Below are 24,245 nucleotides of genomic sequence, written 5' to 3' on the forward strand. Positions count from 1 at the left end.
TGCAGGCGGGAGGGCCTGGGTTCAGCTGCACGTGGCTGCCCTGAGGTTACCCTGGGGCCTGGCCCTGCCAGACCTTCCAGCCCCCCAGCCTGGATTTGAACCTGGGGAATATCAGAAAAATATTTCCTTGCTCCGTGGCTGGCTCTGGCCTTGGACCTCGGTGCTAGGGATCTCTTCCCCTCAGAGGCTGGTGATGGATGGGTGGGCCAAGACCCAGGGCCTGTCCTTGTCTCCTCTGCTGCCCCAGGCCCTGAGCCCCAGTGGCCTCAGAGGGCTTCTGTTGTAGCTGTGTGCAGACGGACAAATGTGCTCATTTCTCCAGCTGGGCAAACACTAAGTCACAGCCCCTGTCTCAAGGGCCAGGGAGGTCTCTTTTATCTGGCGAGGTGGGGGCTCCTTCAGTTTCTAGGAACCAGCAAGAAAGGGCTGGGGTGGGGACAAGAAAGGAGGACAAGGCAGGGGACAAGGGAAGATTGGAGAGACAGACAAGCATGTCCCTGTCTGGAGGGGAGGAGAGCTGAGGGGAGGGGAGGGGAGGGGCCTGGGTGGGTAATAAAGCACCTGTCTCTAACTGTGAGGAGCCATCTCTATCTCCTGGCACCCCGGCTTTCCTTATTTATATGGAAATATGGAGGGAGTGCTTGTGAGTCCTGAGATGTGTCGCTGGGGCTTCACATTAAATACACTTCAATTTAGCCGACACCGGGAGCGGTGAGGTGGCTCAGGGCAAGCCATGGCGAGCTTGCTCCGCTGACAGTCGGGGGGTGGGCAGTGGCCGCAGGGAGCGTGTCCTGTGTGTCCTGCGGGAAGCTCCCTGGGCGGGCAGCTTCCAGTCTGTGTCATCTGCAGACAGCAGGGGCCGCCCTGAGCCCTGGGGACTGGGGAGGGTCTTGTGGTCTTGGTCCAGTCTGATGGAGGTGTCCTTACAGACCCATCTGAGAGGGACAGTGTATCTCCTTAGCCGCATCCCTAAGCCCTTGGGTCTTCTGGGGTCATTCTTTCTGTTGACATTTTCTTTCTTCTTTTTTTTTTTTAAAGATTTTATTTGTTTATTTGGCAGAGAGAGACACAGCGAGAGAGGGAACACAAGCAGGGGGAGTGGGAGAGGGAGAAGCAGGCTTCCCGCTGAGCAGGGAGCCCGATGCGGGGCTCGATCCCAGGACCCCGGGGTCATGACCTGAGCCGAAGGCAGACGCTTTAATGACTGAGCCACCCAGGCGCCCCTGTTGACATTTTCAAAGAATTGGCTTAATCCCTCCTATGAGGGGCTATCCAGAGCCCCACATATCTTTAAGGATCTCTGGGGGGCTTATGTGCCCCTGGCCACCTCTTGCTCTGAGCTCCTGCTTCTGTGAATTATCCTGCTCAGTTTCTCCCCTCCTGCGTCCTCTTTGTCCCCGACATTGACCTAGTGGGAAGGGTACCCTTTCCCCCAATTCCTGGCACAGAGTGGGGATGATGGCATGGGGGCTGGGACCACTGCTCAGCACAGCAAGCAGATGACAGTTCCCTCTTGCATCCCTGCAGCTGGAGACCCCCCACCCCCATCCCGCATGGCCGCTTTGGCTGCCCCGCCGCCCTGGCCCTGAGCCCCTGTGCCTTGTTCTCTCTCCTCCTCTCCCAGACTGAACCAGGAATCTCCAGTCTTCCGACTTGAATATGCAGAGTCATTTCGCTTTCTTTTTGTCTCACGGCTCTGGGCATCTAGACTCCTAGACTCTGCTCTGGCCCACCCAGGGTTTAGTAAAACACAACTGAGCTCTCTCCCTAAGGGGATTCTGCCAGCTTTTATAGGAAAAGTTCTTCCCTCTCCTGTTACCCTAATCTCGAGAGAGGCAGTTGGGGCAAGAGCCAAAACAGGAGAGAACCTCAGGGTTCAGTAAATCCAATGCCCTCATTTTGTAGGAGGAGAAACTGAGGCCCAGAGAAGGGAAGTGGCATGTCCATCCATCCTGCAGCCATGCAGCTGGTGACAGCTGGTGGAGTGCAGGCTTTGTCACTCCCACCCCAGCCTGTCCCCTGCCACAGTGTTGCCCCAGCTTTGCCTGGTTTCTGGGGTCCTGCAGCTCTCGGCCAGGTGGGGCAGTCATTGGCCCCAGCAGCTATTTTGCCACCTGTGTGTGGGGCTGGAAGTGTGTGTGTGGGGGGGCTGTTGTCAGTGAGGCTCCAGGGAGGGGCTCAGGCAGTGAGGAGGAACCAAGGAAGCTCAAGATGAGCTCAGACAGAGGGACAGCAGTGTGACAGGGCAGGGTGCCAGGCCTGAGACATCTCGGGCAGCATAGCACTGCTCTAGAAGCAGTGATGTGGGCTCAGCATCCCCGGGGTGCCACATCTGCAGGAGTGAGCTGCTGCCCAGGTTCTGTGGTCCAGCTGGACCTGGGTACTCTGGCCAGGTCATGGCTGGGGGGCCTTGGTTAACAGGCTCTGACTTAGGGTGTCCCCAATTGTGGTCTCACTCTCCTTTTTCATGCCATGCCTTTGGGGAAGGGACCACCCCAGCCTGAGCTGTGAGCATTGGCTCATCAGGGCTTCCCAGGGAGGCTGGGCAGGCTGTGCACTGCACAACTCCAGAAGGGGTACCCAGTAGTGGCCAGGTCGGATCATCTGATGTTCCTCTATTTTTCCAGCTGAGGTGATGCGCCCCCCCCCCCCTTTGCTTTACTCTGTGCTCCAAGCACTAGTTGAAAGCCAGGTATTAACGTTTGGATGGACGACGGGCTTGGGTGGGGGGTCTCAGGGATGAGAATGATTTGAAAGACTAACCTTCACCCCCAACTCTGTGGAGTTGAAAGAGAGAGGGAGCTATCCATATCTCCTCGGATTGATTGACTAACTGGTTGAGTACTGAGGGAGTGGGGTGGGGCAGCACGGTGGGAGAAACTTGTTCACTTAACACAGTGGCGAAATTTTCCCATCTCAACTGGTTTGTTAAAAATCCACCCAGTTTTCTGAGAAGGGAAAGTGGGAAGACTGCTAGTTATTTCAGCTACTGGTGTGGAGATGGGGTAGAGATGGTATTTCCTTCCTTCCTCTAGATGTGCATTTTTCACCAACACCTGACCCCACCCTTTCTCATTCTTGGACAACTGTGTGTGTGTGTGTGTTGGAGCCAGGGATCCTAGCTTTTGTAAGGAAACTGCAGCTCCCCCCGAAGCTCCGGATTCCATGGCCTGTGAGGGAACCCTCCCCGGCTCCTGATGGCCTCCCTTCTGACCTCAGGTGGACTCAGTCAGCAGGGGAACCGAGCCAGGAGGTGACTTAGTCAATGAGAGAAAGTGGCAGTAGCCACTGAGCCAGCTCAGGCCCAGAGCCAGGAGTCTGGGAGACAAGCAAAGCAGAAATGTCACAAGCAGCCTTGGTGACATGAAGCCTGTCTTGGCCCCCCTCTTCAGCTCAGTGCTAAGCATGGAGCAGGGGAGACCAGCCCCTCGGGCTCCTCTCTTTTCCCCACCTCTGCCCCTGGGTCCCTGTGGCCTGCCATGCTCCCCTCTGCCCCTGGCTGGCATGGTGACAATGGTCGGCAGACAGGACCTGGTATTGTTGACTTGAGTTGGGGACCCAGAGGCTGATAGTGTTGCCATGACTGTCCCTGGGCCACAGAGTCCCGTTGAGGGGGGGTGACAGAGGCAGGCGAGAGCCTCTCTTAGCTCACTGGGCCCCGGCCCTTTCTTTCTGGAGAAGCATATGCTGCTGGTGCCCGAGCCCTTGGCCCCCGCGATTCCCATGCACACGGCCAACTTGCGGCTGCTGGCGATGGTGGTTCCTTGTCGAGGGCTTCTTAGCCACTGCAGCTGGCTGGCCACCCCACGGCAGGTGGGAAGCAGCAGGAGTTGGCTGTGTCCGGAGCCACCCTCAAGCAGTGACCGGCAGGAGACGGTGTGCACATGGCCCTCGCCCCCAGGGGGAGAACTCTGGGGCAGACTCAGCACCTGCTGGTTGCCCCAGTTTGGTGACTCGCCCTCTTTGGGCCCCCTCCCCCTCCTGTGTCACCTCCTCAGTCCCTCACCGGGGCTTCCTTTACCTCTCAAATTCATGACTTGCCCTCAAACCCTTGTCTCGGGGTTTGCTTCTGGGGAACCCAACCTCAGGCCCTCCCGCCCCCGGAAGCCCCTGGAAGCATTCAGGTCTCCATGACTTGGTTCATTTGCTGTGAGAGGTTCAGAGCTGGCCCTTGGGGGATGCAGGGAGCCAAGTTGGGGATTGCAGCGCCTGGACCTGAGTATCTGTGGACCGTTTGGAGGGACTGTTAAAACCTTCACAGGAGGGTGCCTGGGTGGCTCATTCGGTTAAGCATCTGCCTTCAGCTCAGGTCATGATCCCAGGGTGCTGGGGTCGAGCCCCATGTGGGGCTCCCTACTCAGCGGAGAGTCTGCTTCTCCCTCTATCCCTCCCCCTGCTCATGCTCTCTCTCTCTCTCGCAAAAATAAATAAATAAAATCTTAAAAAAAAGAAAAAACCCCTTCACATGATTTGATTGAAAAGAAAGGCAGGGACCACTCTCCCACCCTGGCGTGTGTGGCCCCAATGATCAGGAATGACTAGAAAGGAAATCATGGGGGATCTCGGCTGGTTAACGGGATCTTGGTTGAAGCCCCTTGTTTTCATTTAATTTTATTCTTCACAAGGTCTCCCTTGCCCCTCAGCCCAGGAGTTGATCTTTGGGAACCCGAAGGCCAGCTGAGAGTCTGGACAAATTCACAATGGTTTTCTACTGGGGGGGTCTGGGAGAGTGGAGTGGGGAAGGGGTCTGGTGGGCCCAGAGGCTGGCAGGAGAATAACAGGGCCCTGAGCCCCTTGAACATGGGCTCACAGCCTCTTCTGTGCATGCACACCACGTGGGGGCCAAGCAGAGTGCAGGGTCCTGGGCCCCGGGCCCTAGAGATGGGAATCGGCAGATCGAGACTAGGGCCTGAGAATCTGGATTTTAACAGCCTGGCCAGGAGACTCAGGTGCAGAGTGGTTGGGTGAGTGCACTTTTGGAAGCCCTGATCCAGAAGTCCTGTCTGGACCCCGGTGCTGGGGGCCCTGGGGTTCCTACCCCCCAGCCCCGCCCTTCCCTGTCTTCTCACAGACTTGAGATCAGGTCTAAAGCTCCATTTTGCAGGCGACGAAACAGAGGCCCAGAGACGTTAAGATGATCTCAGTGTCACCCAGCCGGTAGGGAGCAGGGTTGGCCCAGGGCTCTGTACCCCAACACAGCAAAGTGGGGGATTCCCTGTCCTGCAGGGGTGAGGGGTGGGGTGGGCTCATTCTCCCGACCCCTCCTTTGCCTGGGAAAGTGGGAGTGGGGCTAGAGTCTGAGAGCCACCAGTGGCTGCGGCCGAGGCTGACTGTGGCCACACTCTGCCTGCAGTGCTGGGAGGGCCGGAGTCCCGCGGCGTCCTGCGCAAGATGAGTGATCTGCTGGAGCTGATGGTGAAGCGCATGGACACTCTGGCCCGACTGGAGAATGGCAGTGAGCTGCACCGGGCTGCTGGGGACCAGCACTTTGCTGTGGACAGGTAAGGGGTACAGGGAGGGCGAGGGGGGCTCGGGGGGGCACCACGCCGTGTGCTGGGCAGCCTCGAAATGCACTCCAGAGCTGGGGGGGCACTATTGGTCAGCCCCCTTTTTGCTAACCCGGCAAACACTTTTAAGAGTACAGAAGCCACACAGTAATACAACCAGAGCACGTTTCCACCGCCATACTTAACAGCTGTTAACATTTTGTCATGTTGGTGGCCCGACGTCCTTTTTTCCTCTTTAATAAAAATCACAGACAAAAGCTGGAGGGCCCTTTCCCTGCTTCCCCGTGGAGATAAGTGCCTTCCGGAGTTAGGTGTCCATTCTTCCAGTCTGCAGTAACCGTTGGCATACACACACACCATAAACACACAGTGTGGGGTGTTTATGGGCCGTATGTGAGTGGTATCCCACAGTGCATTTCCTGCACCTGCGTTTGCCACTCGACACGACAGTTTTAAGCTCTGTCCACTTTGACAGTCACGTGTGGGATGTGCATATGGATGGGATGGCCCAGCGGTTGTCTGTCCGCTACCGATGGGCTTGGGCCATTTTTGCCAAAAAGAATTTCTTGGTTTATTCATTCTAAATATTCCCCTACCGAGTCTTGAATGTCCAAAGATCTCCGAGAGTGGCCCCTGGAGTCCATGGTGTGAAACCAAATCATGTGTCTTAGGTGTGTGAGTGATCTGGAACCCCGGAGAAGGAGGACGTGTGAAGTCAGGGCCATCCCAATGGGGAGTCTTGGCCCTAGGCTCGGCTGTGGAGGGAGGGGCTTGCCGCCCACCCACCCCAGGGAGATGAGCTCCACATGACCTCTTTTCAGTATTGGGGATCTTTGTGAGGTGGATTTATTCCATGTGTTCTAACTGCTAAAAAGTAACTTTGAAACCCACACTTTACACGATTTAGGAAAAGCTATACCTTGGCCGGTGTGACTTGCTAAAAGTGTTCTACTGAAAAATATAGTTGAAATCCACACTTCTAGACAATTTGTAGGAAAGCTGTAGCTCAGCCAATATGTGTGATGGAAAAGCCAAGGCTCCAGGCATTTCCTGTTTGGAGTTTGGCAGAGTCAAGTTTAAAGTGTTGGTGGCCAGTCCTGGTCATGGTGGGACCCTGCTGGCCTGAGGAAGGGGGTGTGTGTGACGGACCCCTCCTTTGGACTGGCGGGGGGTGGTCCTTTGCCCCGGAGCCTGTCTAGGCTGGGCTGCTGGCCGTGGCACCCATCTCACACTGGCCCTCCTGATCGAATGTCCTGGAGGCCCAGTCGGGTCACCGGATGTCAGCGTGACTACCGTCATACTAGGTGGCACTTCCCAGAAGCTCACCAAGGGCCCGGCATCATCCTTACTCTGTTACCTCAATGGTGTTGTCAGTCCCACCCCCGCTTTATGGGTGCTTCCATCTCTGCCACATCGAGGAGGGAACTGAGGCCCAGAGAAGTTCAGGAACTCACCCAAAGTTGCGCAGCTGCTAAGGGGCTGGGCCTGGCTCTGCACCTAGGCCGGCCAACTCCAGAGCCCATGTTTCTAACCACTGCGCTCTTGGTAGCCATTCACTAAACACGTGGCTGTGTGTGGGTTAGTTTTTATTCCTTCGCAAGACTTCTCAGATCAATGAATTCACAGCTCAGGGGGAAAATACCCTTCATTAGCTCCTTGCCTTGGTTTTCTTGGATTGGAAAATGGAGGCACTGAAATGGTGGTCGTGGAGCCTGGGATGACACGTGATAATAGTGTTAAGAGCCTCTCCCCGTGCTTGGCTCCTGAGTGGGTTGCGTGGCCGTGCGCTGGGTGGATGCTCTCTCACCATCCCAGGATGAGTATCTGACAGAGCAAACTAAACCGATCCGCTCATGAAATACGTCTTGGGCCTACTTAGTGCCAGGCATGGCCAGTGGTATTGGGGGCCCAGCAATGAGCCTTGTCCTCACTCCTGTGGAGAAGACGGGCAGTAACCGACAAACAGAAATAAGTGAAACAAGGTCAGATACTGAGGCCTGCTCTGGAGGGTTAGGGGCAGGTGCCGAGGAAGGACCTAGTCACACAGGGCGGTCTAGGAAGCCCTTTCTGAGCTGGTGATATTTAAGCTCCATTCTGAATAATGGGAGGGAGCCAGCCACACAAGGAGCTGGGAGTAGAGAATTTGAAGTAGAGCGAGCAACAAGTGCAAAGGCCCTGGGGTAGGAGTAAGCTTGGTGTGTTGGAGGAAAAGAGCCACTGTGAAAGCCAACATGGCAGAGTGGGGTGAGGGACAGGAGAGGCCAACCGGGCAGGTGATATAGGCTTTGTCAGCAGTGGCGAGTACTTGGGACACTATTCTGAGAGGTGTGGGAGTTTGCCAGAGGGCTTACAACCAGGGAGTGATAGGATCTGGCTTCTTTTTTAAAAAGATAGCTCCAAATGCTGTGTGAAGAAGGGAAGCAGGGGGGCTGGTGGCAGAAATGGGGAGAGGGAGGTAGAAGGATTGGGCTCCCCTGGGGTTCCCTCTGGGGCATGAGGTCATTTTCTCCTCTGTGTGCAGAGTCCATCTTCCTCTCTGCTGTCTGTGTCCCTCTAATCCAGCCCCTCACCCTCATAGCATCCTTTGCCCTCTCCTCTCCTGCCTGCCCCCAGCGTGCTGCCACCTCTCTGGGCTGCTGACCCAGCCTCTAACCACAGGGCTGCTCACCAGGGTGAGGGCAGAACACTGGCCCACTCTCCCTCCACGGAGCATCCTGTTGTGGGCGGCAGAGCTGAGGGTCAGGTGGCCTGCCTTTTTGGGTGGGGGGAGCTACCGTTAGCTCGTTCAACTGCCTCTCTGGTTTCTTCCAGTCCTGGCCTCTCCCTCCCTCCCCTGCCCTGCCCTGCCCTTCATCTCCTTCGGAGGGGAGTCCGTGCCACCTCCTAGCTCCATCCCGGGAAATAGCAACAATCCATCAAGACCAGCAGAGCCCATCAAACCCCATAGGCAAAGCCATAAATTTCAGGGACATTGTTGCTTCTGGTTTCAGGGAGAGAAATGGTGGGTGTGTCCAGGGCATGCTGGGGCGGTGCTGCTCGCTCACACCTCACCTGTGTGCAGACACTCCAGCCCCTGCCCCATCTTAACCCCCCGGAATGACCTACCCGGGCTAGGCAGGTGGGAGTCCTGCAGACGTGCGTGCTGCTGTGTTTCCAGCAAACTCTGTTCACCTGCACTTGGATTCCTCACTGCGAAATGATCCGTGGCCTAAATAACCCCCACAGTCCTCCCCCCTGCCTTGCTGGAAGCTTCTGGACTGTTGCCTCCTGCCCATGGTTGGTATGTCCTCGGGGAAAGCGAATTTGCTTTTTTAGCCTCGGAAAACCTAATTAGGGGTTATTTGCAGATTTTCAGCAAATGGCATCATATTATGTATCCTAAAGCCAAACAGTAATGATCTCTGAATTTCCCATAAGGCTCTCTGTAGCAGCAAAAACGACCAACGTTTCAGGCTGTTTTCATTGGAATCAAGTATGAGTCCGTAACTGCTGGGCGCGTCCGTGTGTGGAGTCCGGGCCAGGGTTTCTGGAGCCCTGTTCTCAGAGGGACCCTGCTGGGGAGGGGCAGCCGGCACCTGGCTGTGTGCACGGCGAGAGGGTCGGGACAGCAGGGCTGTGTTGGAGTGTCTGTTGCGCACTGCAGCGAGGGGCAGACTCGGGTGGCCGGCAGCAGGTCATGTGACTTCTCTGAGCCCCGCTGTCCTCACCTGCCAGTGAGAGATAGCACTGAGGAGAGGGGAGACCCTGCCTCCCCCATTGGCCCCCCGCTCCGCCCCAGCCCTTCCGCCCCAGGCCATGCCAGTCTTATCAATAACTTCCATTGCCCGGACCCCCAACCTTGGAGTCAGCCTCGACCCTTCTGTCTCTCGCTTGTATCCTGTTCATCAGTAAATTGTCCCCACCTGCAGAATGTGCCCGGAATCCCACCTCTCCCCACTGCCCTCCTCCCACTGAATCCCAACTCAGCAGCCAGAGAGATTATTTTAAAATACCAATTTGGTCAGGAGCCTCCCGTGTTCCCCACCTCCCTCATAGCTCCCCATCAAACCCCAGCCTCCCCCATAGCTCCCCAAATGCGCCCAGCCCTGTTGTCTATCTGGCTCCTCCCCTGCTATCCTCCCACTTGCTCCCCGGGCTTTAGCCCACCAGCCTCCTCACTGTTCCTGCAGCACAGTGGTCTTCCTCTGGCCACGGGGCCTTTGCACAGGCTGTGGCCTCTGCCTGAGAAGATCTTTCCTCAGATCTGGCCGGGTGAAAGAATCCGTTTTCTTCCTCCCATGGTTTTCTCCCTCCCCTTCCTCCAGTTTTTCTCAAATGTCACCAACAAGTCCTTCCCAGAGGACCTATTTCAAATTGTACCCCCTCTCCCAGATTCCCCATCCTTTTCGTTCATCACCACTTCACCCTGTGTATTTTCACGATTTGCTTGTTCACTGTCTGTCTCCCGAGCTGGACCAGATGCTCTGTGAGGGCGGTGGAGATTTTGGCCCGCCTCACTTCTGGATCCCAGAGTTCAATAAGGACTTGTTGGAGGAAGGAAGGGAAGAGAGGCAGTGTGCGTGCCCTTGGGCACTCCGGGGGGTTGTGCCTGCGCCACCGTGCACAGCAGGAGAGCGAGACAGAAGCCAGGTGTGTTCTGGCCACCGCCGCCCCGGACGAGTTCCTGTTCTGGAAGCTGAGGAGGTCGGCCCACCTGGGAGTCCCGGTTTCTGCCGCGTGGCTTGTAATGACCTGGTCGTTTCATGCTGGGCATCTGTCTTAGGAAAAGAATCTTAACTTAGAAACAGGTTTGTGAACATCTTGGTCATTGATGCCTTTTTTGTAGTGTCAGCAAATTCGAGCCAGGGGCACCTGGCTGGCTCTGTCGGTGGAGCGTGCGACTCTTGATCTCGGGGCTGTGAGTTCAAGCCCCGTGTTGGGTGTAGAAGTGACTTAAAATCTTTAAAAACCCCACAAATTTGGAGCAATAATTTAAATGTCCAGCAGCGAGGAAACAGCACGCAGACCGTGGCACCTCTGCTGGACGTGGCTTATACCACCATTGAATAGGATGTTGACAGGAAACTCGGGGATTTTAGTGATAAGTGACGATGTGAAGAGCAGGTTATGCAATTATAAACAGAGGTGGATTACAAGTGCGCAGAACTCAGTAAGTGTAAAGTAACAATAAACAGTGCAGCAGATCAAGATTCCTGTCCGTGGGGAATGAGATGAGGGTATTTCCAATTTTTAACAAAAAACTCAAAAGTGCTTCTAGACGTTCTTGGCCACCTGTGGCCTGAGCAAAGAGCCTCTGGGGTCTGCGTTTGAGTGTGGGGGGCGGGGCAGGGGACACGTAACCTGGGAAGGCAACTTCGGGGGCTACTTTCAAGGGCTTGCCTCAATTGCGTCACACCCGGTGGGGAGGCCCCTTCCTAACAGGACAGCTTCCAGGTGGAGGTCGGGGCGCTGGCCTGGCCCCAGCACTGGAGAGAGCCCAGACTGGTGGAGAGGGAAGGGGGTAGCTGGGTGACAAGGTCAGTCAGTCCTCCAGGGTGGAAACCTAGCAAATACGAGGGTAAGTGTGAACGGGTTAAACGTCCTAACAAAGACAAAGATTCTCAACATCCAGCTATTTGCCGTTTGTAAGGCAAGCGGGGTACGTATATACAGTAGGATCTCAATGTGTCTCAAGTAAGATACACATATAACGTATTTAAAAAAGAATCCTCCGGGGAAAGCCAGGCCCTGGGATGTGGGGGCTGGCGTCTGGCTCCTGTGTCCCCCAGCCTAGCTTCAACAGCCCGGCTTCGCCCCACTCGTGGGTCACTGATCCCTTCCCCAAGTGCTGAAACCACACATAGCTCGACTCTGGCTGTGTCCCTGTCAATAGAGGGGAGATTATCCATCCGTCTGCCTGCCTATCTAATTGTACGTATGGGTGTGTATATGTATTTCTTGGTGCACGAGAGAGAAGTGCTCTCTGCTCTTGCTTGGGGAGGCGCTGGCAGATCCTCAGTCGCTTATGGAGCCCCCCACAGCATCCGGGGCTCTGGCCGGGGGTCAAGGGGGCCGAAGAAGCGGAGGAGGAGAGCCGCGAAGTTGCAGGGAAGCCTGGACACTGGGGCTGGAGTTTCTTACGTCCCGTGTGGTGTGTGAGAGAGAGGGGGACGGACGGAGAGACAGTCACAGAGAGAACATGTCTCCCTGTCCACGGCGCTCGTGTCTGTGTCTCCAGTAAGCGTGTCTGTGGGCACCTGTGTGCAGAGTCTCCGTGTTTTAAAAGGAAAGCTACCGATTTCATAATAAAATAACAACTCCCAGCAAGCGAGCTGGCCAGCTGCCGGAAATCGATACTCTGTTAATTGAATGCAACCCTCATAAATCATGGGAAGAACACGAAATTCAACCTCCTTCCCCAGGCGTCCAGGAGAGCTTGTTCAAGGGGCCCGGGAATGAGGGCCAAGGGGGTGATTGCCTCAGGGACTGAGAGGAGGGGCTGGGGCCTCCGGGTGCCTCCTGGGGGCCTGGCCTGACGCGAGGGGGTGACTGGAGCCAGACCCAAAGGGAAGGAGCTGCTGGGCCCCGGCCCTGGGTGGCGGAGGTCACAGAGCATCCTGTGACTGACTGCGGTGTTGGCTGCCTCTTTGGGGGGCCCTGGGGCAGTGGCCCGAGGCTGGCTGCAGCAGGGGTGGCCTTGGGGGCCAGCCGGCTCCAGGAGGCCACCTGTGCTCGGGCAGGAGGGGCTGGTGGTCCGTCTGTGGGTGCAAGGTAAGGGATGCTTGGGCAGGAGAACTTTGAATGCCATGGATACTAGAGTACTCTCCTGGTGGATCCCCAGGGGTGCCCAGAGGCCTGGCTTGGTGGGGTGCCTGGTGCTTAACAGGTGTGCAGGAATCACAGGCCCATGTCTCGAGCTCTGGTGTGCCTCCCTACTTGGCAAATGCCGCAGGAAGGAGCAAGGCCTGGTGCAGGGGGTCAGCGTCTGAGTCCCCGCCCTGTCCCCAGCCCACACGCGACCTCAAGGACATCACTGACGTCATTTGGTCTTTTCTCCTCCATACGATAAGAGGAGGGCCTGGCAGGGCTCCGAGGTGTGTCAATCCCCAAACCCAGGCTGTTCTCAGGGCCACCATGCCCCCATAAGGCGACGGGATGGGTTTGGGCACACTGAGGGGGTGGCTCCCCCATGCAGGGCAGGTAAGAGCCCCTGGTGTGGGGGGCACCTGTTAGCCCTTTTCCCGTGGGGCAAGGGCAATGGTGGCCTCCTTAGGAGGTGCCAGTGGATCCCGGGACTTGGCTCTCCCTCTTCCCACCTCTGTCCTGTCTGCTCTTTGCAGACTGTGTGTCTCAGGCCGGCTCGGGCCACCTCGGGCACGTTTGCTGGGAGAGAGAGGGCAGGGCCTCGTCCAGCCAGCACCACGCCTTGGGTGGCCCTCAGCCCTGAGGGCTGGGTTCCGGCTTCCCGGGTCTGTGTTGCAGGGCTGGCTGAAGCAACAGTACTAATAATTCATGACGATCATAAATAATAAAAGCAGCCCCTGTCTACTGGGGACTGATTATGTACTTTGACCTTGACCAGTGGCCCAATGAGGAAGGTCCTAGCCAGGCCTGTGATGCACAGACGAGGGAACGGGGCTCAGGCAAGGAAAGGCCTGGCCCAGATCGTAGACCTGGAGGGGTTGGTGCCCGGCCTGCACGGTCTGCACAGCCCTGTGGTCTCAAGAACCTCGGCAGCCACGGGACCACCATGTTTGTGTGTGAAAAGGTCCCAGGATTCTTCATGGAGTGTCTGCCCAGCTGGGGGGATGGTGGGACCCATTGACCCGACGCCCCACTGGTCCTAAGAGCTTCCTGAGAATGCAGAAGGCCCCCATCTTTTCTGCCCCTGCCTGGCACCCACAGCTTACAGATTGGGGCCGAGAACCTCACTCTCCTCTTGCTGACCGTGCGGTAGGGAGCTGCCAGGCCGGTTACAGGGTTACTTGGCCAAGGCGCCTCCTTCCGGGGCCTCTCTGAAATCTCCAGCCAGCCCTCTTCCCGCCTCTCCCTGACATGGCCCTGGTTCTCAGCTACTCACACTCAGGCCACCCCCTCACAAGCCCACCCGTTCAGGCTCATCTGGCTTACCCACCAAATGCACGCACCAAAGATAAAACAGGGAAGGAATAAAAATAAGCAACAAGTAGGACGGATTACCTCGGTCACTTGCACCAGCAGGGGGAAGGCTGGGGGCATCGTCCCAGCCTAGCAGATACCATTCCAGGTATGTACCCTGGTAACAGGCCCTACAGGGTTCGGAGTGTTGTTGGCAGGGAGATGCCTTCTGCTGGAGCTCTTTCAGCCTTCGCCACCTGCCGGGGTTACTGAGGGCTCCACCCCCACGATGTCACTCCCTAGATCAAGGCCTTGGTCCTGCTGTCCTGCCCCCGTGCTCACCCTTAGGCACAGACCCTTTGCAGGTGAACTGGTACCTGATGACTTTTCCACATAATAGCTCTGCGGCCCTGAGCAAATAACTCAGCCTTGCTGTGCCTTGGTTTCCCCCTCTGTACAAGGGGGCCATTAGAAAGAACCAGGATGTTGAGAGAATTGCCCGGGGCCCCGCTGGCTGGAGGCAGTTGCGCCCCGACTCCTAGTCTGTTCCCCTTCTTCGTGCTTCCCAGGCCACGGCCCTGCTGTGGTCTGCGGTCTCGAGGCATCTGCTTTCACTGTCAGTTACCGAAGAGCATCCCAGGGAGAGAGGACTAATCATAGATTATTTGACAATAGAAAGCACTGCCCAAATGCTAAGTCCAGTTTAATAACAGTGAGGCCAAGTCATTCCGTTTTGAACCAGCTGAGCTTGTGAAATCGGATGCCACCTGCACTATTTAGAGCCCCTCTTAGTGATGCTCCCCGGGAAACGCTTACCGTATGAAAATCCTCCAAAAAGGGGCGCCTGGGTGGCTCAGTCGTTAAGCGTCTGCTTTCGGCTCAGGTCATGATCCCAGGGTCCTGGGATCGAGGCCCGCATCGGGCTCCCTGCTCCGCAGGAAGCCTGCTTCTCTTTCTCCCACTCCCCCTGCTTGTGTTCCCTCTCTCGCTGTGTCTCTCTCTGTCAGATAAATAAATAAAATCTTAAAAAAAGAAAAAAAATCCTCCAAAAAGGGAAGTGCTTTGTTCTGTAGTTAGACACACGAAACTTCCTTTTGGGGACGGGGTGACTGCTGTAGATAGGGAATGAATGCATCTCGAGCGTTTATGGAGCGTCTACTATACGCTGAGCACGTGATACCCGGCCTTGTGTCTAGCCCTTGGAGTCACTCTGGGAGCGAGTTGAGATCATTCAGCTGTTACAGGAGCTGACCCCTGAGTTCAGAGAGGTTAGGTAACCTGCTCAAGGTCACACAGCTGTCCGGCGGGGGCCAGATTTGAACCCAGGACCTCTGACCCTGAGATCCTCGCTCTTCCCAATCTCTGAGTAATGTGGAGAGTCACCCGCCCAGGACTTGAGACGTCAAGGGCGTCTTCAGCTGTTCTTTGTCTCCGGAGAAAGTAGCTGCAGGTGATGCTTGGTCTTCAGCAAGCAGAGCATGGGTTGGAGAGAAGTTTCTGACAGCAGGGGTCCAGGAGAACTTGGACTCTCCTTTTTTTTTTTTTTTTTAAGATTTTATTTATTTACTTGAGAGAGAGAGCACAGAGGGAGAGGGAGAAGCAGACTTCCCACTGAGCAGGGAGCCCGATGCGGGACTCGATCCCAGGACCCTGGGATCATGACCTGAGCCTAAGGCAGATGCTTAACCCACTGAGCCACCCAGGTGCGGACTCTCCTTTTGTGATGGACTAAAAACCATTTTCCCTCAGTGATGCATTACTTTTCTTGGGCTGCCATAAAAAAGGACCACAAACTGGATGGTTTAAAATAATAAAAATGATTTCCTCTCTTGGTTCTGGGGGCTGAAGTCTGAAAGCCAGGTTTAAGCAAGGCCTTGTTCCTTCCGAAGCCTCTAGGGGAGGATCCTTCCCTGCCTCTTCCAGTTCCTGGTGGCTCAGGTGGCCCCTGGCTTGTGGATGCCTCCCTGCAGTCTGTCTCCGCCGTCCCGTGGCGGCCGTCCCCAGCGCGTCTTCACGTGGCCTTCTCATAAGGACACCAGGAATGGAACTGAAGCCCAACCTGATTCAGCATGACCTCATCTCAACTAATTACATTTGCAAAGACCCTATTTCCAAATAAGGTCACATTTTTTTGTGGTTCTGGGTAGATGTGAATCTGGAGGGAGGGGAACTCTACTCAGCCCAGCACAGGGATGGAGCTCTGGGTATGTGGCCCATGCCAGGCAGTGCCAGGCTCCATCCAAAAGCACGTTTCTGTCCTTGAGGACTCAGGACTCCACTGGGGGTTTCTTTCCTTTCCTTTTTTTTTTTTTTTAAGATTTTATTTTTGGGGTGCCTGGGTGGCTCAGTCAGTTAAGCATCTGCCTTTGGCTCGGGTCATGATCCTGGGGTCCTGGGATTGAGCCCTGCATCGGACTCCTTGCTCAGCAGGGAGCCTGCTTCTCCGTCTCCCTCTGCCCCTGCTTGTGTATTCTCTCTCTCTCTTGCACCCTCTCAAATAAATAAAATCTTAAAAAAAAATTTTTTTTTTTTTAAATAATCTCTACACGCAGCATAAGGCTCACACCTACAACCACAAGATCAAGAGTCACATGCTTCACAGACTGAGCCAGCCAGGTGCCCCAGGACTCCACTGGGGTTTCAAGCTGCCCACTCACAAGCACATCCCAGCACGTAGGGGGACTCGGAGAAGTGATCTTGCTCCCAAACGGTGGATGGAGCAGAGCCTCGAGGGAGAGGCACCTTCAGGAAGGCTTGAAGTAGGGTCCCTTCCAAAGTCTCCAGGGACCTGGCAGGACCCCCCCCCACTCATCCCTGACAAGGGTTGTTTGTGCTCTGGGGTCTCTGGTTAGAAGTTGGGAGGGGTACCGGGTCCTTCCCTGCCCAGGAGCACCCCTTGTGCTCCTTGGCCGCCCATGCTCAGCACCATCCCTGACCTAGCAGCCACGGGCTTCTGGCCTTCCGCACGGTGGCCACCTCCTGCGGTCAGCGGAATGTTGCTTCCAGGCAGAGGAGTGTCCATCCAGCTCCAGAACGCTCGCTCGGAACTGACTAAAGAGCCCCACAGACGTCAGGGGCATCCTCCACGGGTACATATCACCCCCAAGGGTGAAGTCTCATTCACGAGGAGGAAGTTATCTGCGAGGTCACAGCAGCCTGTGGCCCTCACAGACCACAGTGTGTTAACAGAGCAGCGGCATGTCCCTGGTTTTCACTTTTCGTGGAGGAGGTGAGTGGGGGCAAATATGTCTACAAAGGCTCCTTCGGGGGTGATAATGAGGAGAGGTAGAGAAGCGGTGCCGGGCTGGCCCAAACCCCTTTGGCTGCAGCTTCAGCCTCACCACAAGCTGACAGTGGTGGCCTGCCTGTGCAGGCCTCCATTTTTAAAGAGGAGGACGCGGAGGCACAGAGAGGCTAAGTGACTTGCCTGGGGTCACACTGCTCCTAAGAGGCAAATCTTCAGCTCTTCTGTTTTACTGTCAACTGGAGAGATGCTGACCGCTCTCTTCCCCACGGCCTTCCGCGGCCATCTGAAGGCCAAGGAGAGCTCTCCCTACTTCCTCCTGTCTGAGGACTTTCTGAGCAAAAGAAGCATCATCTTGAGTCCTCTCCTTATTTGTAGTCTCGTAGAATGCTGCTGTGGCTGAATTGTGCCCTCCAAAAAGATATGTCGACATCTGGATCCCCGGTGCCTATGAACCTGATCTTACTTGGAAGTGAGCCTTGGCCGATGTGATCAAATTAAAATGAGGTCACACTGGACCAGGGGGGCCCTCATCCAGTGATGGGGTTCCTGTAAAACGAGGGAATTTGGTCACACACAGAAGGCCAAGTGATGGCAGAGGCAGAGGCTGGGTGATGCGCCCCACTAGCCACAGCTAGCCCCACCCGAAGCTGGGGAGAGTCTTCCTCTCTCCCTTCGTCCCAGAAGGAGCCCACCCTGCTGACCTCTTGATTTCAGACTCCTGGTCTCCAGGACTGCGAGGGAATAAATGTGTGGTAGTGTGTTACCATGGCCAAGGCATGCCGCCTTCCATTAGGTTTTTGTTTGATTTTGAGAGGGTTGATGGGATTGTGTGGTGTGTGTGTGTGTGTGTGTGTGTGTGTCGTCGAGGGCTTGTGTGCCCCTTCCTGCCACCTTCTTCCTTCTGTGGCCACCCCACACCATGTCTGCCTTGCCCCCCTGTCTCCCACACCCTCTGTGGATGGGGCCGCCGCTCATCCTCTCCTCGAGGAAGGCAGCGGTGGGAGGGGAGGGCGGCCTGAGGGGGCAGGCAGCCGTCACCATTGTCCTCTAGAGGACAGATCACCCGAGAGGAGTCCTCCCTCCTGTACTTCCCATTTTGTGTGGCAGAAAAGTCTCCATCCTTATAAAGGGATAGATGGAGCTTAAACAAGGCGCGCAGAGCCAGAGGGCGAAGTGTGAATCAAAGGAATGGAATTAACGTGTTGGAAAGAGTAGGCAACTTCTGGAGAAAGCCCACGCACCGGCAGAGTGGGGTCCATCTCCACACAGGCCTTCGCAATGAGATAAATCCCGCATATGATGTCTCATAAACTTCTCTGAGAGTTGAGTAGTAATCAACACCAGGAAATAATTTCTCCAAAAATAAAGGCAATGCGAGTATTGGTGGTGGGTGGAGGGCTGTGATGTTTGTGGCAGTAAATGCGTTTAAGATCCTGGGAAGAATTCAGGCTCAGGAGCCCAGCAATAATTTACTAGAGGCTTAATAGTTGGCAAGTCCCCAGGCTGCTTTGGGTGGAATTTATTTTGGCACAATGTAGCCCCTCTGGGAGGAAATGGAGAAACAGGCTCAGGGCAGCCGGCCATGCCCAGGAAAGGCCTCCTTTGCCTGGGGGTCCCGGGCCCGATCCTGCCCCGGCTCTCCAATAGAATCCCTCTGCCTGCTTTAGCTTCAGTTGCTGCCCCTCAGCACGTGGGGCACGTGGGGATGAGTGTGCAGACATGCCTGGGACACGCGCATGTGCGTGTGCCGTGGGTGCTTAGAGAGCCCCTCCAACGGGGGGCGGGGGCACACGCCTCCACCTCCAGGCCCAGTGCTGGGTGCTGGGTCTTGGTTCGTGGCAGGGCGGTGTCCGGGCACCTGGAGTGCTCACACCGGCTGCCCTTGCTTGTCCCTCCCAGGAAGGCCCCCGAGGTGGGCTGTGCAGGCTCACCCCTGGCTTCTCTCACTAGGTTTCCCCCTGGGGCCGGCCTCATGGAGCGGATCCAGGCCATTGCCCAGAACGTGTCCGACATCGCCGTGAAGGTGGACCAGATCCTGCGCCACAGTCTGCTCCTGCACACCAAGGGTGGGGCCCAGGGCGCCCTCTGCCCCCAGGAGGCCATGTACTGGGTGGCCCTGATGGCTCCCCACAGCAGCGCTTCCAGCTCCGGCCTCAGGCTCTTAGTGGGGTGACTTGGGGCTCACCCCACTGTGACCTGGTGTGAGAACAGAGGTCCTGGAGTCCCCGGGGGGCCCCCTTCATTTTTCTTGATGTGGGGAGCAGCAGGCTGGGGGCCCCCCTAAGAGGGTTATATTTGGGTGGGTGCATGAGGTCTGCCTATCCAGACACTGGTCCATAGCCATTCACGCTGGCTCCTCACTGGTTCCAAAGCCCATATAGAGGGCGAGGGCCTGTGGCAGAGGGGGAAACCCAGGCCTGGGGACTCCCTGGCGGGTGGCTTTTTTGGTGAGAAAACTCAGGGGAGGGAGGGCGGGGTGTGCTCCTGAGCTAACCCCTCCCCCGCAGACCAGGCCTCCCTCACACTTCATGGGGCTCCTCCCTAGACCCAGGCCCTCAGCAAGCTGACCTTCTCCCCCTGCAGTGTCTGAAGGCCGGCGGGACCAGTGTGAGGCACCTAGTGACCCCAAGTTCCCTGACTGCTCAGGGAAGGTGGAGGTGAGGCCTGGGGCTGAGGATGGGGGTAGAGGTGACCGGGGGAGGGGCAGCTCCTCTTTGGGGACCCTGCCCCCACACTAGCTCTGAGGTTCTGCTCCTGGCAGGGATGTCTGCTGGTGAGGACTTCTCCGCCCAGCCCCCAGCCCCTGACCCTGGTACCGGCTGGCAGAGGCCAGCCTCAGGGAGACGGCCTCTCTGTTTGGGCTGTCTGCCTGGCCCACCAACCCACATTGCCTAGGATGATCACGTTTCAGGGTTTTCAGTACTTTCTTAGAGCAGACAAACTGTTAATAACACCTCCAGCAGCCTGCATCCCAAAAAATTCAGACACACACTGGATCTCTTGAGTGGGCCTGTCTCCCCATCCCTCCCCATCCTTGCAACCAGCTGGACTGAGAAAGCCCCCCAGCCCCTCCTCTGGGGGCTCACTTCCAGGGGCCCATGACTGCATGAAGTCTGTCCCTCTGGGAATGCAGGCCATGGCATAAAAGCTGGCTCCTCACTGGTTCTGAACTCCCTAAGAATGTGGAGCAGTGGCCGTGTGTGCCCCTTCCTTGGTGATATGTGGGGATCACTGTGGGTGGGGCCCACTCTAGCTCCAGCCCTTGTGTTCTTGGAGGCTGCTCCTGACCTTGGCCTCAACCGGATCCTGCTCCCGGTGGAGACCAGCCAGGCCCCAAGTTGCTGCATCTCCCACTGTTTGCCCCAGAACTTTCCCTGAGTGTGTTGTGACCTGGCCTTATTCTGCCGGGGTCCTACTCTTTCTGGGCCTGGTGGACAGTGGTCCTGCTCAGCCCTTCCTGAGGTTCTCAGTGGCCAGGACAGAAGGCTGGGTCATGGGGTTCTGGTCTAGCCTCTCTCTGCTCCTGGCCCTTGCTGCATCTCTAAGTGTGTGCCCCAGAGGTCCTGTCTTGAGGGACCTCGGGTCCCCAAGGACATGCCTGCAAAGAGCCTCCCAAGGGTATGGGTGGGGCTGGTGCCAGCACCCTGGCCTAGGCTGGCCCTCTCCACAGTGGATGCGTGCCCGCTGGACCTCGGACCCCTGCTATGCCTTCTTCGGGGTGGACGGCACCGAGTGTTCCTTCCTCATCTACCTCAGTGAGGTTGAGTGGTTCTGTCCCCCGTTGCCCTGGAGGAACCAGACGGCTGCCCAGATGGCCCCCAAGCCCCTCCCCAAAGTCCAGGTAGGCCTGGGAAGTGGGTGGGTCCATGAGGGGCTGGTGGACAGGTCAACTGGCCTCCTCGGGTGGGGCATCCTTAAGGGACAGCAGGAGGAGCCCTTTGCCCCTGATAAAATGAGGCCAGCCCGCTGTGCCTAGTGGGGGGTGCGTCCCAGCCTGCCAGCCTTCTGGGGATGCTGCAAAACTTGGCCTACTTGAGGGGCAAGCTGGGGCCCTGGAGGCACCCCCTAAATGGACTAGAATAATAGTAACAATAGCTGTCGCTCCTGGAAGGCTTCCAGATACTTTATTTGTACTTAAACCTCCCAGCAGTCCCTTATGCGACCACACTGAACAGATGGCAAGTCTGAGGTCTAGGGAACGCGGTTAATTTGTTCAAGGCATCCAGTTACTGCAGCTCCACTGAAAGGGGGCCCGGCCTCCCTGCCGTCCGAGCACCAGCTCTGACCGCCACCCTCCCTGCCTTGGTGTAGCTGCCAGACTCCTGGGGACTGCCATCGCTGACCACCCCCCAAAGGGCTCGGGACAGAAGGATGACCAGAGCTGGGCTGGGACAGACCAGCTTGGCTGGGGGGTAGTGTTGGTGGGTGCAGGGCTCCCCGATGGTGGGGGCCAGTGGGCCTTTATAAATGGCAGGAGAAGTTAGAGTAGGCCCCAGCCTCCCAGGGAGGGTGCCAGGCCCTATTCCCAGGGCAGCAGGTGATGGTGGTGGCACCGCTGTGGGGCTGAGGGCCAGAGAACCCAGGTCTGGGCCCCCCTCCAGGCAGTTTTCCGGAGCAACCTGTCCCACCTCCTGGAGCTGATGGGCAGTGGGAAGGAGTCTCTAATCTTCATGAAGAAACGGACCAAGCGGCTCACGGCCCAGTGGGCGCTGGCTGCCCAGCGGCTGGCACGGAAGCTGGGAGGCGTCTGGAGGGACCAGAAGCAGGTACTGCTTCTCTGTGCATTCAGGGCGCTGTGCTCAGAGAGCTTAGGAAATGAGCTCAGGGCCCCAGGCCTTCAAGTGGGCACCAGGTCTGCCCTTGGAAAGGTTTTATTGAGTTTATTTGAATTTCAGCTGGGGTGAGGGAGGCAGAGTCAGGATAGATGCATGTGGTGGCCCCTGGCCCTTTTTACGTTTGGAGTAGAATGACAAACCCTCCCCTCCACCATGTAGGTGTTCTGTTCTGTAGACATCTCGTTCTTTTCAGGCAGAAAGGTCATGGCATTTGCCTGGAATATTGGGAATAATATAACCTGTTTTGGGGAGGTTTGTAGGTCCATCCATCCATCCACCCATCCATCTACCCATCCATCCACCCATTCATCCACCCATCCATCCACCCATCTCTCCATCCACATTTGTCCATCCAATAAATATTTATCTGACTCTCACATCACCCTGTTTATTTCTTTCAGAGTCCCTATCATTTCATGAAATTATCTCTTGTCTGTGTTTACTGTTGTCTACCTCTTCCATCTGGAACGTAAGCACCTTGAGGGCAGGATGTGACCATCTTGTTCACTTTGATCCTCAGTGCCCAGTGTGGTCACTCTGCCTCTTGGTCCCCTTGCTGGTGCCAGAAAGCACCTGCCCAGGCACAGCCTGGGGACAGTGGCTGCTGCTGGTCGGGTCCCCCTGGGGGTGGCAGGGCAATGCTGCTCCTCCTCCACGCTGACTCTGTGTCTTCCCCAGATCCTTGTTCACATCGGCTTCCTGACGGAGGAGTCTGGTGATGTGTTCAGCCCGAGGGTGCTAAAGGGCGGGCCTCTGGGTGAGATGGTGCAGTGGGCAGACATCTTGGCCACTCTCTACGTCCTGGGCCATGGCCTGAGGATCACAGTGTCCCTGAAGGAGCTGCAGAGGTGAGTGCTGGGGGAGGGGAGGAGAGGAAGGGGAACCTGTCCCCCAGGAGCCCCTGCTCCAGCTGCCAGTCCCTGGGAGGCTTCCTGGTATACTGTGGATAGTGACATTCCTCATTGCCTCCTCTTCCTCCATGTTGATGCCTGGTCATGTTTGGGATGCACCAAGGAAGCATATTTGCATAGTGCTGTTCAAAGGTCCTTTTCTCCATCTTGGGCTAATAGGTGCCCCAGTGTTCGCACTCAGGGGCTGACAAATACTGGCTTGTGGAATTGAGCCAGGTCCTCTCTGACGGTGTCCTCTCTACCTGTCTTTGGTGGGCGTGGTGCGGCCTTGGGGTTTTTCTTCTGGAATTGGGCTGCTTCCTAGACCTATTCTGGGAGCTGGTAAGACCTGGAGGGTGGTGAGGTGAGCCTGTGATGCCTGTCCTTTCCCCGATGCTTGCCTTTCCAGAGTCCCCCTGATGTTCTTGGAGGTGGGAGATGGTGATGAGAGAGGGGAGGATTATGTGTGTGTGTGTGTGTTTGTGTGTGTGTGTGTGGACCTGCATTCAAGTCTGGTTAGGTTTAACTGCTGCATTTGCGGGATATAGAAGTACAGACAGTTTTCGTTCATTTATTTATTGATGTTTATTATATGATATTCAATACACACAAGAATGTCTGTAACATGATATTAGGAAGTGCAAGAATAGGGTGTTCTCCCATAATTCTGTCGTCCAATTTATTTTTTTTTTATTTATTTATTTATTTTTTTTAAGATTTTTTATTTATTTATTTGACAGAGACAGAGATAGCGAGAGCAGGAACACAAGCAGCGGGAGGGGGAGAGGGAGAAGCAGGCTTCCCCCCGAGGAGGGAGCCCGATGTGGGACTCGATCCCAGGACCCTGGGATCATGACCTGAGCCGAAGGCAGACGCTTAACGACTGAGCCACCCAGGCGCCCCTGTCGTCCAATTTAAAGAAAGAATATTCCCAGGACTCTTGTGCCCACCTGGTGTCCTTCTCTCATCAATCCCTCTACCTCCCCCTAGAGGAACTTGCAACTTGGATTTTGTGTTTATCATTTCTTTGCTTTTAAATAAGAAATTGTTGTCTGTGTGTGTGTTTTACATACTCAGGTATCCATAAACAGTATATGGTTTAGTTTTAATTTGGTTTGCTTTGAGCTTTGTATAAATGGCATCTGCTATATGTAATGTTTGAGACATGCTTTCTTCACCCATTATTATGTTTCAAAGATTCATTCATGTTGTTCCACGTAACTCTGTTTTATTCATTTTCACTGCTGTATGAGATTTCATTATGTGGATGGTCCATCATTATTTTTCGGTTCTTCCTGACTGTGGACAGTTTCCCCCTGCTTTTGTAAGTTATTCTGAATGACGCTGTGGTAGACATGCCTGTACCTGAGGAAACTGTGTCACAGTTTCTCTTGGGTAGAGACTGAGTTTCTCTTCAGTATAGACTCAGGTGCACAATTGCTGGGACTAATGGTGTGTGCAAATTCAGCTTTATAAGATAATGCTAATTGTTTTCCTAAGTGATGGCACCAATTTGGCCTCACCACTTGGAGGTTCCCAGTGGTCATGTTGTCACCCACATGTAGGGTTATTACACTTCCTAATTGAGGATGTTTAGTGGCGTCATGATATCTTGTTATGTTCTTAACTTGCATTTCCCTGACAGCTAATGAGACTGAGCATTCTGTCATATGCTTGTCCTTCTTTCCTC

The 24,245-nt window shown here is 55.8% G+C and overlaps 1 protein-coding gene across 1 annotated transcript in view; it reads left to right on the forward strand.

The window, feature by feature from the left end:
• The window catches only part of MGAT5B (alpha-1,6-mannosylglycoprotein 6-beta-N-acetylglucosaminyltransferase B), a 69,170-nt gene that overhangs the window by 8,155 nt on the left and 36,770 nt on the right, over positions 1-24,245 (forward strand). Inside the window, exons 3-8 of the mRNA XM_045888002.2 lie at positions 5,354-5,501; positions 18,781-18,896; positions 19,414-19,487; positions 20,501-20,671; positions 21,432-21,596; positions 22,344-22,513. Of these exons, the coding sequence (XP_045743958.1) occupies positions 5,354-5,501; positions 18,781-18,896; positions 19,414-19,487; positions 20,501-20,671; positions 21,432-21,596; positions 22,344-22,513 (844 nt within the window). The remainder of the gene's footprint in view (positions 1-5,353; positions 5,502-18,780; positions 18,897-19,413; positions 19,488-20,500; positions 20,672-21,431; positions 21,597-22,343; positions 22,514-24,245) is intronic.

Source organism: Mirounga angustirostris, unplaced genomic scaffold (genome assembly GCF_029215605.1).
Source record: "Mirounga angustirostris isolate CCGP_5_RB_7025 unplaced genomic scaffold, mMirAng1.0.hap1 SCAF_17, whole genome shotgun sequence".
NCBI lineage: Eukaryota > Metazoa > Chordata > Mammalia > Carnivora > Phocidae > Mirounga > Mirounga angustirostris.